Source organism: Trichomonas vaginalis, chromosome III, assembly GCF_026262505.1.
Source record: "Trichomonas vaginalis G3 chromosome III, whole genome shotgun sequence".
NCBI classification, from domain to species: domain Eukaryota; phylum Parabasalia; order Trichomonadida; family Trichomonadidae; genus Trichomonas; species Trichomonas vaginalis.
The window spans coordinates 26,718,821-26,733,228 of NC_067205.1; the positions used below are offsets into that span (position 1 = coordinate 26,718,821).

The window sequence follows — 14,408 nt, forward strand, 5'->3', positions numbered from 1 at the left end:
TGATATGCTTGCTTTGTAGAACGAAGAGCATTCATTATACTTTGCATTTGGTACATGTCATCTTTGACTGAACGAATGAGACGTAACTGTTTGTTATACTGTATGTACTCGTATTCTTCATTTATAGGCTTCATGGACTATAACTGTTGTTGTGTTCTCTGATGTTGTCATTACTGTCTTTACATACAAAATAAAAAAATAATAAAAATAAAACTAACTTTATTTTCTGACTTTCACAAAAGACCAAAAATAAACGCTTTAACATGTATTTTTCAGCAACTTCGTCAAATAATTTTATAGCTTTATCTATCTCATCTACTTCAAACGTTTCTTTACCTTTCGTGGGAGCACCATACATTTTCTCAAAACTTCAAGCAGTTCTGTTTCAGCAGCTCTCATATCATTAACAAACACAACCTTGACTCTATTGACTGTACTGTCATATCTTTGAGTTATATTATATGTCCTTCCTATCTTATATCTTTTTGTGTTGAAGTCCTTCGGTTTCTGAACGATGTAAAGTAAGCCTTCACTGCAACGTTCCGTATCGAATGAACCATATGTTATGAAGTTATATCCAACAACTGGGTCTAACCATAACAAAACTATTGGTATAAGACTTTTGTCTATAAGATATGCTCTTGTTCCATGAAATGCTACTGATATCATAAGCTCAGGATTTCTTGTCAAAATTTTCTGAGTTGAAGCATTTCTAACCCAGTCGTTTGTTTTCTTTCCAGATGGAGATATAATGTCTGACAAAGAATATTTGTTGTATTTCTTTGAGTATCTTACGTTTAAATCACCTATTCTAACCACTTTGGTGTCATTGTCTATCTTTCTAACTGTTTCAAACTCAATGTTTGTCATTACTGTCTTTACATACAAAATAAAAAAATAAATAAAAATAAAATTAGCGTTATTTTTCTAACTAATGAAATTCATTATTTTTGTGCTGAATTCAATAAAAATAATTTTAGGTGAAGAGGTGAGATCTCACCTTTTTTTTCACCTAATTTTTCACCTCTTTTTTCACAAGCGTTTTACATGAATTGTACGATGTATATTTGAAATCCTAAACAATTTCGTAGCTTCAATTTCTTCTTTTAGTACATCGAATGTTTTAATCATGCGAAAGTCTCTTTATATTTCTTCTTGACGTCAGACAGAAGGAAATCTTCTGCAGTTGGATAGTTTTTGTTCAGAAATGTCAACATATCCATTTTATCTTCTGCTGGCTTTTCTGCTTCTTTCTTTAAGTCTGCATAGTCGTTTCGCATTCTTTCTATCTCTTTGACTGAGTAGTTATATTTTCTTATTGCTGCTTTACATTTTGAACATTGCGGATTCATTTTTGCGTTATACATTGAAATAAAACCAGCTAGAACAACTAAGGGCGTCAATGGTTTTCTTTAACTCAAAAGCTGCTGGTTTTAACTGTTCATGCCATACCTTACCTCTTCTATCTTTATCTCTTATTTCCCAAACACATTTTGCAACTAATGAAACAAAGTTATCGTATGTCTTAAACTCCACCGATTTATATATGTCAGAAATATTTTTATAAACCATGTCGCAATCTTTGTCCATAACTTTATGGTTGCAATGATATCCTAGAAACTCATAATTTACTTTACGTATGAATTTCTTTATTTCTACTGAGTCAGTTGGTTTCACTTCTATTTCGTCGAATTCAGGAATAGTTAGTTTTTGCTGTTGGATTTCAGGCAATTTGGGTAAATGGTCAATAATGTCCTGCATTTCATAAAGATACTGTTCATTTGTTTCATCTTTCGCACTACAGTCTAAATTACTTGTTAAAAGTTCTTGCTTTATCTTCTGGATTTCTGTTTCAAAAGTATATGAAGAAGGAATAAAGCTTTTCATTCTACCAACATTGACGTAGGATTCATGATTAAGCGAGTTTTGGTGCTGTAGTTGTTTGAATTGTTGTGTGCGATTGTTGAAATCATATCTTTTATACAAAATAAAAAATAAATAAAAATAAAACTAACTTTATTTTTCTATCTTAAGGAAATTCATGAATTTCACGAGGGTGAAAAAAGAGGTGAAAAAACGGGTGAGATCTCACTCTTCACCTAAATATATTTTTGGTGTAAATTTATGACAAAAATAAATGGTACCATTAATGATATCATGACTGTTCTCATTCATGTCTGATTTACATCTAATGAAAAAGTTTAGAAGAATTTTCTTATTTTTTGGCATATTTTTGTCTTTCCAGTACTCCGCTCTAATGGTCCCAGATGTGTTGGCTTTGACTCTCTCAAGTTTTAGATGGTATAACATCTTCAACGCCTCCTTCATATCTTACTTTATAAGTGTCATCGTTTATGTTGTAGCCAAGTATTTCAATACCACTCCTCGCTTTGCTTCGTCAATGGTTTCAGAAGTTTGTCATTACTACTTTCAACTAATTTATGTCGAGGGTAAAACGCAATAGAGTCGTCAGCAGCTTTTATAAGATATCCATTACCTTGCGTAGAGTCTACGATATAATAGTTTCTACTTAACCTTAAACGTTTCTTTGTCAACGGCTTGTCGTCAAGAACTACACGAACTTTGTACCAGGAATGAGGGTAAATTGTGTTGAATTTCTGATATTTTGTGTTTGGCTTCGTTTTTTTGTATATACTTTTCTTCTTGTTGTTGTGTCATTGAATTTGGTGTATGTCCTGTTGTAGAATGTGTTGAGGAATTATATACTTCGAGAAAATGTTTCATTGTTTCTTCGGTAAAGTCTCGCTCTTGGTTTAAACTCTGAGCGTTCTTATGAAGCGGTTTATGATGCGAGTATGTTATGGTTATGGTCTTCAGTAGTGTAGTGAGTTATGTTATGCTTAATGAGAAATTCTGTGATTTCATTGCTGAGGTATGCACTGTCTTGGTCTGATGTTAAAGTACTTGGGCTATGTTCTGCTACAAACTTTTGTAAACTCTTAACACTTCACGAGTTCCTTTATTTTTCATTGGATATGCATATGCTTTACGAGTGTTAACATTAATGAAGATGAGGAATGGTTTATGTCCTCCTTTTCTGCTTTGAATGAGAGTGTCAAATTGGTATGCGTCAGGAGCGTTGGAGTAAATTGGTAAAAGTAGTCGTAAGGGTTTATTTTTGTTTGATGTACAACATTTTTGTCAAAGAACCTTTTCACTTCAGCTCTGTTAGTAAATCCCCAACTCTTTGCAGTTTCATTGAACTTCTTAAATGACCTCCATGGATGTTGTTCGAATACTTCTTTCAAGCTCATTTATGTAAAGTTAAAGATTTTATTCTAGGCTCAAGCGCGTTCATTGAACGCGGTACCATGCGAATATAGTCACAAATGGTGGCATATAATCTTCACCCGAGCCTGTTGGATTTGTTGTGAAAGTATGGACATGATTTCCTCCCGGTTCAGTTGGTCGAAAAATCTTTTTTGCTGCATTGTTATAAGATGGAGATAAAACGTCATGGCCAGCTTCATACTCTGAGTTGTATAATGGGTGGTCTCTTAATGAGTGGCTATGGTCGCCAGAAAAATGTGTAGTTCCTGTATGAGTGTGCGGTGGAAGGTTTGCTTCTTTAATTTTCTTCGAACCTCCTGTTTGCTTTGAAGAGTTAGCACAGTATAAGAATTTGTCTACAATCTGTTCCCACGCACCAAAACCTAAAACTGTTTCTGGATTTGTTGAGTTCATTGACGTATAAATAGAGCCTATAGGATATATGGTTTCAAGAATCTGAGTCTTCATTGTTTGAAGTTCATGTTTAACATTTATAAATCCTTTGCCATCTACAATATTTATATTGTTTGTTATTAAACCATTAGGAAAAGTAGGAGGATAAATTCTTTGTTCTTGTACAGTTGCACCGTTTCTTCCTGTTTTTGTTACTATTTCGATGCATGCTTTAATTTCTTTAATCTTGATTGTTTGAAATTCTTCATGTGTATGGTTCTTGTCGGCTTTTCCATTAAGCGCAGCATTTACTTCCGACTTCTTTGCATAATTTTCATCTACATAAGTTTTGTCTGCTTTCTTCTCTAACTCATCATTAACATAAGTTTTATCCGCTTTAAGGTCTAAACATCCTGAAACCCATCCTGTATCAGCTTTAGTTTTAAAAATCTTTGATGTCCATTCATGATACCATTCAACTCTTTCTTTAATTTCATTATCTTTTTCATCCATATATTCCTTATCTACCTTCTTCTCTAACTCACTAGCCATATATTCCTTATCTACCTTCTTCTCTAACTCATCATTAACATAAGTTTTATCCGCTTTTTTATCTAATGTAGCTTGAAGTTCATTTATATCGGAGATGTTGTGTTTATGAGATTTCAAAACTTTGTTCGTTGCGTCAAGTTCAACTTTGTCAGCTTTACTTTTAATAGCATCTTCAAACGTTATTTTTGCCTTAACTCTCAATGTAAATTTTGGTTCAACTAATACACCGTTAACAGAGAAAGTAGAGGCATAAATTTCATCGTTATAACCAAATACTTCTGGTGTTTTACCTGTGTCATACTGTACAGTACAGCGTATGTCATAACCTTTAGCACGAATGTATTTATATCTTCTTTCATTAACATCTTCCGTCTTCACTTCTTCACTTCGTGTTAAATATCCATGGTAGTCCGTTATAATCTGTTCGTCTGAAGTTATATAATGAACATGGTTCTTGACTTTATCACTCAGAGCTAAAAGCTCATTTTTGTCTGCTTTTTCGGCTAATTTCTCATTAACATCATTCACTTCTAATTCAACTCTTCCGCCAGAACTCTTATTATCATTAATCTTTTTCATTAATTCAGTAATTACGTCATAAAGACTATATTCTGTTTTCGGTTTTGTAAATAATGAGTCAAAATTTCTTTTCATCATTACATCGCTGACATTAATGATATCACCAATTCCTTTTTCATTTATTCTCTTCATTAATTCTGCAATAATGACGAATATATAATCTGTTAATTTATTCTCTTCATTGAGGGTTATAGAATGTTTTGAAATTGAATCATTAACTCCTCTAAATAAATCAATAACTTCAGGATACACGTTTTTAATGTCTCGAATAACCCGACCAGTATCCTGTTGTTCATGTTCTTCGTTCCCGTCGTTACGTGGTTTTATATCTCTAACCATCATCAACGCAGCCATAACCGGAGGGTTTGTTGCTATCTGTTCAAAAATTCGTCCGTTATGTACAGTATATCTAAATAATTTCTTTGTGTTTGTTAAAACATTTGAAACAAGTCTTTTAAAACCATCTACAAAATTTCCTGTTTCACCTAATGTTCTTGCAGCATTTACAAGCTCACTCATTCCCGCTTTTGACCCCAAAAACGTCCATATTGCATTTATTTCACTCTGTATAGTTGTCCATTCGGCAAAATTAATACCTGCATTCGCTAAGCTGAAAATGAAATTCAGTGGATCGAACTTAATTCCACCTTCTTTTTCAATTTCAACGAACTCACTAACATGTGATTTTAAGTATTCTTTCGTTAAAATTGTTTTCCCCGATGTTATGTCATTAACGAAACTATCACCGTCAAAAGTTAACGAATTCAATTTCGTCGTTGATGCTTTTATTTCATACACCGCTTTATCAATAGTTTTTGGCTCACCTTCTTTAGAAGCATATGAAACATTAATGAATGAATTATATGTATTCGTGAATGAGTTAAAATCAATGATTTTCATTAATGACGCCTTTAATGATTCATTTACTGTTGAATCTCTTAAAGCAATTAATGAACTGTCATGGGCTTCGCCCTGGTCGTTTTGCGACTTTATGAAAGGTACACTGCAAACCGTCGAGTTTGGATCAAATGCTGTAGTTGGTGCAGGAATATTAATGATATAAGTCATTAAATCATTAAGTGACGTAAATAATGTTGTCGTTTTTGATTTAATTTCTTTAGCATCTGTTATATATGGTAATTTTATTTCTGTAGTTTCTGAATTAAAGATATTCGCTAAAATGTTTTGTAAACTGTTTTGAACAGCTGTGTAAACCGTTGAATCCGGCACTCTTACGATTTCACCGTCCTTAATAAAAGGCATTGCACATGGTGTAGTGCTTGGGTCAAATCTTTTTGGGTTATGATTCAACATATATTCTAATGCTTCATAAACAGACCTATATACGGTTGTATTATCTTTTTCAATAATTTCACCGTCCTTTATAAACGGCATAGTACATGGAGTTAAAATAGGGTCAAACTTTTCATAGTCCTTCCATGTTATGTATTTCTCAGTATTTCCATCAGTGATAACAATATATTTGTCAGTAAGTGTGAGAGAGTATTGACCAAAATATAAACGTTTAGCTCTGTCAGCTTCATACGCATATGCAGCTATACTCATATTTTAATGAGAATAAAATGTTGTTCTATTTGCAAAGTACAGACCCAAACGAATACGGGACAGTAAAGCTACAACAAACTTAGGTCTACAGAATGAGGCGCTTGCATTCAGAATGGTTGACTTCAATACTATCGCTTCATTCGTTATAACAGATGAAACAGATTTCATGGAGATTGAAATAGATGGAAAGAAGCACGAAATAAGATTTCACAATAATGTAGAATATAAGATGGAAACATTAGCTGGAGTGTTAAATGCTCTCATAAAATACTACAATAAACAAGGATAACGAAGAAAACTTAATGAATGTTAAACTTATTGCAGGAGTTTTGAAGTTCAGTTATGCGAAGGAGTTTAAGATACCAAGAATGAGTCATAGAGTACAACTTCTTTTGGGTGCATACCATATGACATTTCCTTTGAAAAGTGTTGACAAAACGATTGAGATGAAATCTGTTCCATACGTATGTTATGGTAATTGTTTATACATTGAGTCTAAAATAGCTAATGTCACAGGCATTTCAGGAGTTAATAGTAAAGGTTCAGTAGAATATAAATCCTTCTGTTATGCAGTCAATTCAATGTTCATTCCAAACGTTCCTGTCATAGCAACTCATTTAGGTAAATGGGTTCGCATTAGTCCTCATAATTTGAAAGACATGCAATTCAGACTTGTTGACTTTCAAGGAGAGCCTGTAGAACTGAGGGCACCAGTGCGAATGACTGTTGAAGTTGACTTTTTAGAAAATATTAAATGCAACAGCTTACAAGAGAACTCAGAGCTAAAAATATAAAGTATGAATGTTATGTATTAGGTCATGAACTTTGGTTGTTGCTGTTTGATGAAACAAATGAATTAGTTATGTCAGTCAAGAGAAAGAAAAATATTGTGTTAGTGAAAACTGCACCAAGTCAATAAGATTAGGTTTGCATTATGAAGATGAGTTCGATACTGTTGAAGAAGTTTTGGATAGATATTACAAATTGCTAACTTGAAATTTTTTTTGACTGACGGCGCAAAGCGCCAAGATGGACTCAAAGAGCCTCCTGACTGCTTTAATTTACTAAAACATATTTCAAACAAAGTTTATATTCTGTTGAAAGTTTTGTATACTCGTTCGAATATTTATACTTAAACTCAACTCCTGTAGTTCCTGGTGTTTCAATGATGCGGATGTTACCTATTTTCATGAATAGTGGAGTTTGACCACAGCATTCGATTTCAGGGTCGAGATAGTCAATGACACATTGTTTCCCTGTTATTCGTGAGATAACATTTTCAAGGTCCTCCTTTGTTAGAATTATTTGGTTCTTGCTTATAAGATTTACCAAAAGCTTCTTATCGTCTTTGAGTAAAATTGTTTGGTATAACTGAAGAAGGTAATGGTCTACGTTATCTGAAGGATTTGTTTGAACATTTGTGTAAGGGTTGCCGTTGGCTTCTCTTGAAAGAATTTGGTCCAGTGGTGGATACTCTAACTTAACATCTGATGTAGCGTTAGCGTTTGAAGCTGAGTTTAAATTCACGGATTTCAGCTTGGTTCTCTTTCTTTCTTTCAAACACTCTGAACTATAGTTCTTTATGACAATATTGTTTGTCGTTCGTGAGTCAACATTTGATGTTGGTTCAATTGGAACATTAACGGCACCAGCTAAGATGGATTTGCTTCTCATTTCATATAGAATAAAAACCTTTTATATGTATGTATGAACAATATACTCGACAAGGGTTTGAATGTAAAGCTAACGAATGAAAATATTGTTGAATTCACTGAGACAGGTGCTGTGTATAAAGATGTAGAACTACTGAACAAAAGAGCTAAGGGAAGAAGTAGGAACATGAACAAAGGGTGGAAGCCTATAAAAATTTATGTCAATGATGGCTCAGGAGGTTCAAACATAAAGTATGCAGAAAGTTATAGAGTTTATGCTCTCAAAGGTGAAGAGCCTTCATTTAAGAACAGCTATTCTAACGCATATCCTCAAAAGCTAACGGATGGGAAGTGGATGATATGAATGACAGCAAAAATATTAACAGAAATGGCGACAGAGATGCATGGAATTTGTTTACCATCAGTCAATTGAAGGTTAAACTTTAAAACAATGTTGGTCGTTCCATGGAATATTTTTGACTTTAATGGTATTAGTCATGATATGAATCTCAAGGTATGAACGAGGAGAGATGAGAGACTTATATGCTTCCCAAATTTCTTCAAAAGGTAATGTTATACCTGACTGTTTCCAAATGAGTTCAATATCATAACGTGAGAAACCTTGAAAGATAACGAAGTCAGTTATGAGACGTTTTATGTTTAAAGCTAAAAACCTCCATGTTTGCATAAGTATTGCTACAGTTAAGTGGTAATGTCTGACTTTAGTAATGATGTTAGCTAATGGTGAGTCTGGTTTTGACACTAAACCTTTTCCGGCGAAGTCGTCACAAACGAGCAGAGTGTTTGAAGGATATTTTTTGAAGGGGTATTTTGAAAGTTTTGACAGAATGTAGTTTGTAAGTCGTTTCATATCGTAAACTCCTGAGTATTGACGTAAGTGGTGTTTGTCAATAATTCTTTTCATCTCCTCAGAAGTCTTTTGCATTCCTGACTGTATAAATTCAACGATGGCATAATATTTCCTCTTACGTCGAATGTAACGTTGAAGAAATTCAATGAGTTCACTGTCTGGAACTTTAACGACAGAGGCTTGAACTTTTGACATAAATGTTTTCGCTGTTGAGTCCATAGAGTCTGAAGTTGCTGATATAATGATTTGGTCATAATATGAATCTTGACCTAAACGTTCTGTTATGAGTATATGACGAATGAGGTTAAATGTCTTACCTGAACCCATCTTTCCACAATAGAAATACACACCATTTGAACAGAACTCATAGTCCTTACTGAAAGGAAGAATGAGAGAACTGTTGAGCTTTTCACTGCTTTCATTCATGTCTTCATCTACGTCATGTATTAAATGCTTCATTTTATCTCCATTAAAAATGCAAGTCAGAAATATTCAGAACATAGCACCGAGTCTAACTGACAAGAGTATAAAGATATACTATGAACATGTTATGATGAAACCAACCAAAATTCAAGAAAGTCAGTATACTTATGAATATCCAAGACACTGGGTAGAGTATGTAGGAGGTGAGAAAGCTATTGAAATCAGACAGGTTCGAAGTATTCCAGCAGGAAGAACAATATTATTGAAGAACTTTAATGTTTTGAGGTATAATGATGAAACAAAGAAGCAAGATAGTTTTCCTGTTGCTGTGTATGTGAACTTAGATACAGGAGATGACATGAAAGTTTTTAATACAAAGCTTCAAACGGTAGTGAGAGAACAACTGACTGCGGAAGGGCATCCATTACCTTCAGAAGTTAGCATAGCATATAATTTTGAAACAAACTCAATAGATTTTAAAGTCATCTCTGCAAAGAAGTCAGGTTTTACATTTAATGAAGCAGATGTATATTCGAATGAAAACTTCAAAGCTATTGCATGGTTAGATAATGACGATTGCTTTAAGAAAATATTTAAATACAGTGACTCAACGATGTCAATAGATGACCTTCGTGGAATGTTACCATCGACGTTTACAGTAGAAGGTTCAGCAGGATTGCTTACAAGATTGTCAATTGGTGGTATTTGGTCTCGTGAGAACATTGTTATAAAATCCAGTATAAGTGAATTTGCTGAAGAATCTATATTATGTCTTTCAAACTACATGTATTCGCCGCCGAAGCATTATAGTATAACAAACTTTGTCAGTAAGTTTAACATAAGACTTGTCGAACCTTCTTCAATGAAAGATGTTGTGCTACCTAAAGATGGAAAGGATGGACTCATTATTGAAATGATTTTAATAGCATATTAAATGAGCTTGTTCTTGAAGGTCATTCATGATGAAATAACTGTTGTAGAAGATGTTAGCAATTGTTCAGACATTTTGAAGCGTATAGATGAGATAAGAAAGAAGTTAGATAGACCGCAAAGTGGTGAGGGCGAAGCCCGTGAGAACGCTTATGTTTCATTGACTTTCTCCAGTAACGAGAACTTTTATGAGATAATATTGAAGAGAGATGATTTTAATATGGTGTAAATGGTAGCTTGGGCAGCTTTAGGCGCAATGGGAACAAAAGCATTAGCATTTGGAGCAAAAGCACTTGGAGCTTATGATGCAGTAAATAAAATGAGTGGAGGAAGGGTTTCGAAGACATTAGATGCAAATAAAGGGAAGATTGGAGGCTGGGTTGCAAAGAAGTTAAGATTAAATAAAATAGGGCTCATAAATAAAGCATCCAATTTGGTTGCGACTGAGTCAGAAAATGCTTTAGGAAAGGACGATGAGTTTGCAAAACACGCAAAAGACTTTAATGACCAGATGAAAGGTGAAACAATGCATTTAAATAGAGTCGATGGAACTAAAGAAAATGTTTCTTCTCCACCAGTAGTTCTTCCGTATGGTCCCTATGGAATGTATGGAAACCCTTACGAAAGACCATTTGACCCATTGACTGGTGGAAGTAATTGGTATCATTATGGACGAAGAAGAAAGACAGTCAAGTTGGAGACAGACGTGAAGAAAGCAACTAAAAAGAAACCAAGGAAGAGAGTTATAAAGCAATGAATTCAACAGGGTGAAAAAAGAGGTGAGATCTCACCACTTCACCTAAATTTATTTTTGTGCTATGTTTTCATACGTGTGAGGGTGGTGATATCATTAATTTTTAAGTTTATTTTTTATTTTATTTTTTATTTTATTTTTATATAAATGACGAAAACTATTGAGATAACAAACTACAACGGTCATGAGTTTAAGAATTTGTTCTTCGTTCCTCGTGAAAATACATTCTATCAGATACGAGGGAGAAAGGGTAAAGTTAGTTTGAGCGTTTATGACTACAAGCATAATGGAAAGTTTATACAAGCATACGATACAAACGGTAAACGTGTTTCATTAGCTTTGTCAAAACTTACTAACATTTATTTTGACAGTGATTTTGACCTATATGAAGAAGAAAGTGAGTCAGAAGATTATGAACTGTTGTGTGAAGCACAGCAATGGGAGGAGTTGCAATACTTTTGTAAGTGAGAACGTTTATTTTTTACATTAGTGAGGTGAAGTGGTTGGCGGCTTTGTAAATATTTAAGGTTAAGTTAGTGTTGTCGTTTGTGTTGTAAAATATACGTTAACGGTTTTGTAAAGTGTCAAATTCACATATAATGGGTAAGGAGGCGCGCAGTGTCTCCGTACCCATGATATGTTTACTAACTGCCAATTATAAAATTGGCCCATATTCTCTCCCCCGTTGTCGGACCAGAAACAAAATGGCTTTTGATATAAGCCAATCGTTTCTTCGGCAACTCTTGTTGTAGATTCGGAAGATTTATTTGGCAAAATTTTTAAAGCCAACAAAAACCGAGATTTATCGTCTATTATACCATAAACAGGTAACCTCTGTGAACCGTATAAAAAATGAACATCTACATGCCATATGGTATCAGGTTTTGTTGCTTCATATGGCGTATAATATTTTTGAGGGGGCCTGTCACTTTTTGGTTCTTTGATCTCCAAAATACTGTAAATTCTTCTGAGTTTATTGTAGGAAACTGAATAAACATTTTGATCCATGTTTAAACGCCAAAACATCTTTTGGATTCCGCACTTATATTCCTGAAATTTTTGGAGAACATATTGCAAATTTTCAGGAGTAATATCATCTGGTGCCGGACCAGGTTTAACGTTTGGGGGCGTTAAATTTGCATTTGTGTATGCTGCTTTAAGTGTGTTTTTCGAAGTATCGTGCTGAACCGTTGGGAAAAATTGAATACCCGAGGTTCAGCATACATATAAAAATGAAAGACTTAGAGCCTAGGGTTAAGCAGGAAGATAGAGGGTACATATGAGATTATCCTCAGTAACTCTCAGGCAAATCTGAGTTTTTGGTCAGATATATAAGATTATTGTGAACGAAAAATTATCTAATATAGGCCTAATTGTCATGTGCGCATATAGACATATGTATATATTATATGTTTCTTGTGTTATTATAGGTTAAATCCATAGTTTGATATGTGAGATAAATTATATCTTAACACAGAAATCGTTTTTTTATATTATCACAGTAGATATGAGGGGTACTATATGAGTTATAATATATATTATTAGGAATAAGTATATAGATCCAAAATAATGGGAATGCATAATTTATGGCGAACTCAAAACATTTATTTTTATATTATGAGGTTATAAAATTGTTTTATTCATATATTATATGTGCTCTGTGCTATTGAAATGTGCTTAAAATGATTCTGCACGCGCAATCACAAAGCAAAACTTCGTAGCGAGCAACAGTTTGTGCAAGGACAGGGAATTTATATTTTTATCCTTACATAAACTTATAATGTGGTTAAAATGTTCGGTTTGCTCTCACTTTTGTTCCGCAATGTGACATCGTGAACAAAGTTTCCGATCTGAGTGCATATATGCAGGGTCTTTCCATGGCACCCTGCATACATGTACTCAGATCGGGAATATTGTCCACTTTTGTTTCACGATGTGACATCGTGAACAAAGTTTCCGATCTGAGTGCATATATGCAGGGTCTTTCCATGGCACCCTGCATACATGTACCCAGATAAGAAATTTGCTTAATTGTTTGACATGAATGTCACATTCGAAAATCGTTTCTCGAAAGGAGTTTGCAATTACAATATATTGTCCTATTGTATTGTAATTGTAAACTCCTTAGTTCGATTCCTTCATTTTATTAAATTATAAATATACAATTCTTTCTAATCTTCCTTTTTCATAATTCATTTCTCATTTAAATTCTAAATAATCTAACTCTACTAATCTAGATTTTTTTTAATATCAATTTTTCATATACAAACTCTTATTTTTTCTTTCAAAATTCCATTTTCCAATATTTTTTGAAAATTTTACATAATTTTATATATATTTTATTCTATTATTATTACATAATAATATTATACATATTAATTGTTTTAATTTTTGAATGCATACGATAATTTTTAATTCAATTTTTAAACGAATGTTTTGATGGGACGAGCTTACTGCTCATAGGCTCATCCCATCAAAACATTCCATTCAAAACTCTGGCCTTCATCGAGGCCAGAGCCAACAATTCATCCCCTCAGAGCCAAGTTCCTCGACGGTCGTCCTCATTAGGCCTGATCCGAGAGGAACTTGGCTTTGAACGAAAATCACAAGCTCTGGCCTCAGGAAAAGCCAGAGCTTCGCAAACAATCCTCGGGGCCGGCTTCCTCAAAGACCGCCCTGATTCGGGGCGGCCGGAGAGGAATCCAGTCCCGAGAGAACGTCCATACGAAGCTCTGGCCTTTTCCGAGGCCAGAGCTTGTAAATACAATCCGCAGGGCCGAGTTTGAGGGAGATCGTCCACATCATTGGCGATCTCCTCTCTTCTCGGCCCTGAAAGACATGCAAATACAGGCTCTGGCCATAGCAAAGGCCAGGGCATGGCTTACATTCCCCAGGGCCGGCTTTCCCAAATGCCGCCCTTATCCCGGGCGGCAGGAGTGGAATCCGGCCCTGGGAAGTAGAAAATACGAAGCTCTGGCCCAAGCAAAGGCCAGAGCCTGCAAAATTCATCCTCAGGGCCGAGTTCTGCGATGATCGTCGATCATGTCGACGATCTCGCAGGAACTCGGCCCTGAAAGACATACAAATACAGGCTCTGGCCCAAGCAAAGGCCAGAGCCTCGCTTACAATCAAATTTGCCGAATCTCAGGAGATCGTTCAAATCACGGACGGTTTTCCCTGAGATTCGGCAAAATAAGTCAAATTACAGTTCTAGAAAGACTAGAAGGGGGCCCTGACCTTGAGAAAGGACCCCCTTCCCGGTCTTTCTGGCGAACTTTGGTTCGCATTGCGAGTGTCTGCTGCGACTCCGGGGCTGAGCAGCAGACACTCGCAATCATATGTCGCGGCAAGTGCACCTGTGGTGCCAGAATGCACTTGCCGCGACAATTGGGAAATG

General features: G+C 34.8%; 7 protein-coding genes across 7 annotated transcripts, besides 1 other annotated feature; 2 read left to right on the top strand and 5 right to left on the bottom strand.

Annotated features, from left to right (window-relative positions):
* Positions 1-11,661: part of a mobile genetic element that runs on past the window's edge.
* TVAGG3_0770180 (organellar and viral DNA polymerase type B) lies at positions 316-870 on the bottom strand (the record flags this gene model as incomplete). The annotated part of the gene is made up of 1 exon (XM_051245952.1): positions 316-870. The coding sequence occupies one exon, from the start codon at positions 868-870 to the stop codon at positions 316-318; it is 555 nt and encodes a 184-aa protein (XP_051092539.1).
* Positions 3,124-3,275, bottom strand: TVAGG3_0770190 (uncharacterized protein; the record flags this gene model as incomplete). The annotated part of the gene is made up of 1 exon (XM_051245953.1): positions 3,124-3,275. A coding segment is annotated over one exon (152 nt), but the record flags the coding sequence as incomplete, so codon positions are not given.
* On the bottom strand, positions 3,316-4,947 carry TVAGG3_0770200 (phage tail repeat-like family; the record flags this gene model as incomplete). The annotated part of the gene is made up of 1 exon (XM_001584093.1): positions 3,316-4,947. The coding sequence occupies one exon, from the start codon at positions 4,945-4,947 to the stop codon at positions 3,316-3,318; it is 1,632 nt and encodes a 543-aa protein (XP_001584143.1).
* Positions 5,218-6,381, bottom strand: TVAGG3_0770210 (organellar and viral DNA polymerase type B; the record flags this gene model as incomplete). Its single annotated transcript, XM_051245954.1, has 1 exon — positions 5,218-6,381. A coding segment is annotated over one exon (1,164 nt), but the record flags the coding sequence as incomplete, so codon positions are not given.
* TVAGG3_0770220 (protein of unknown function, DUF4106 family) lies at positions 8,477-9,330 on the bottom strand (the record flags this gene model as incomplete). Its single annotated transcript, XM_051245955.1, has 1 exon — positions 8,477-9,330. A coding segment is annotated over one exon (854 nt), but the record flags the coding sequence as incomplete, so codon positions are not given.
* TVAGG3_0770230 (uncharacterized protein) lies at positions 9,380-10,261 on the top strand (the record flags this gene model as incomplete). The annotated part of the gene is made up of 1 exon (XM_001584091.1): positions 9,380-10,261. One exon carries the CDS (start codon positions 9,380-9,382, stop codon positions 10,259-10,261), a length of 882 nt encoding a protein of 293 aa, XP_001584141.1.
* Positions 10,487-11,014, top strand: TVAGG3_0770240 (protein of unknown function, DUF4107 family; the record flags this gene model as incomplete). The annotated part of the gene is made up of 1 exon (XM_001584090.1): positions 10,487-11,014. The coding sequence occupies one exon, from the start codon at positions 10,487-10,489 to the stop codon at positions 11,012-11,014; it is 528 nt and encodes a 175-aa protein (XP_001584140.1).
* Positions 11,662-14,408: the final 2,747 nt, after the last annotated feature.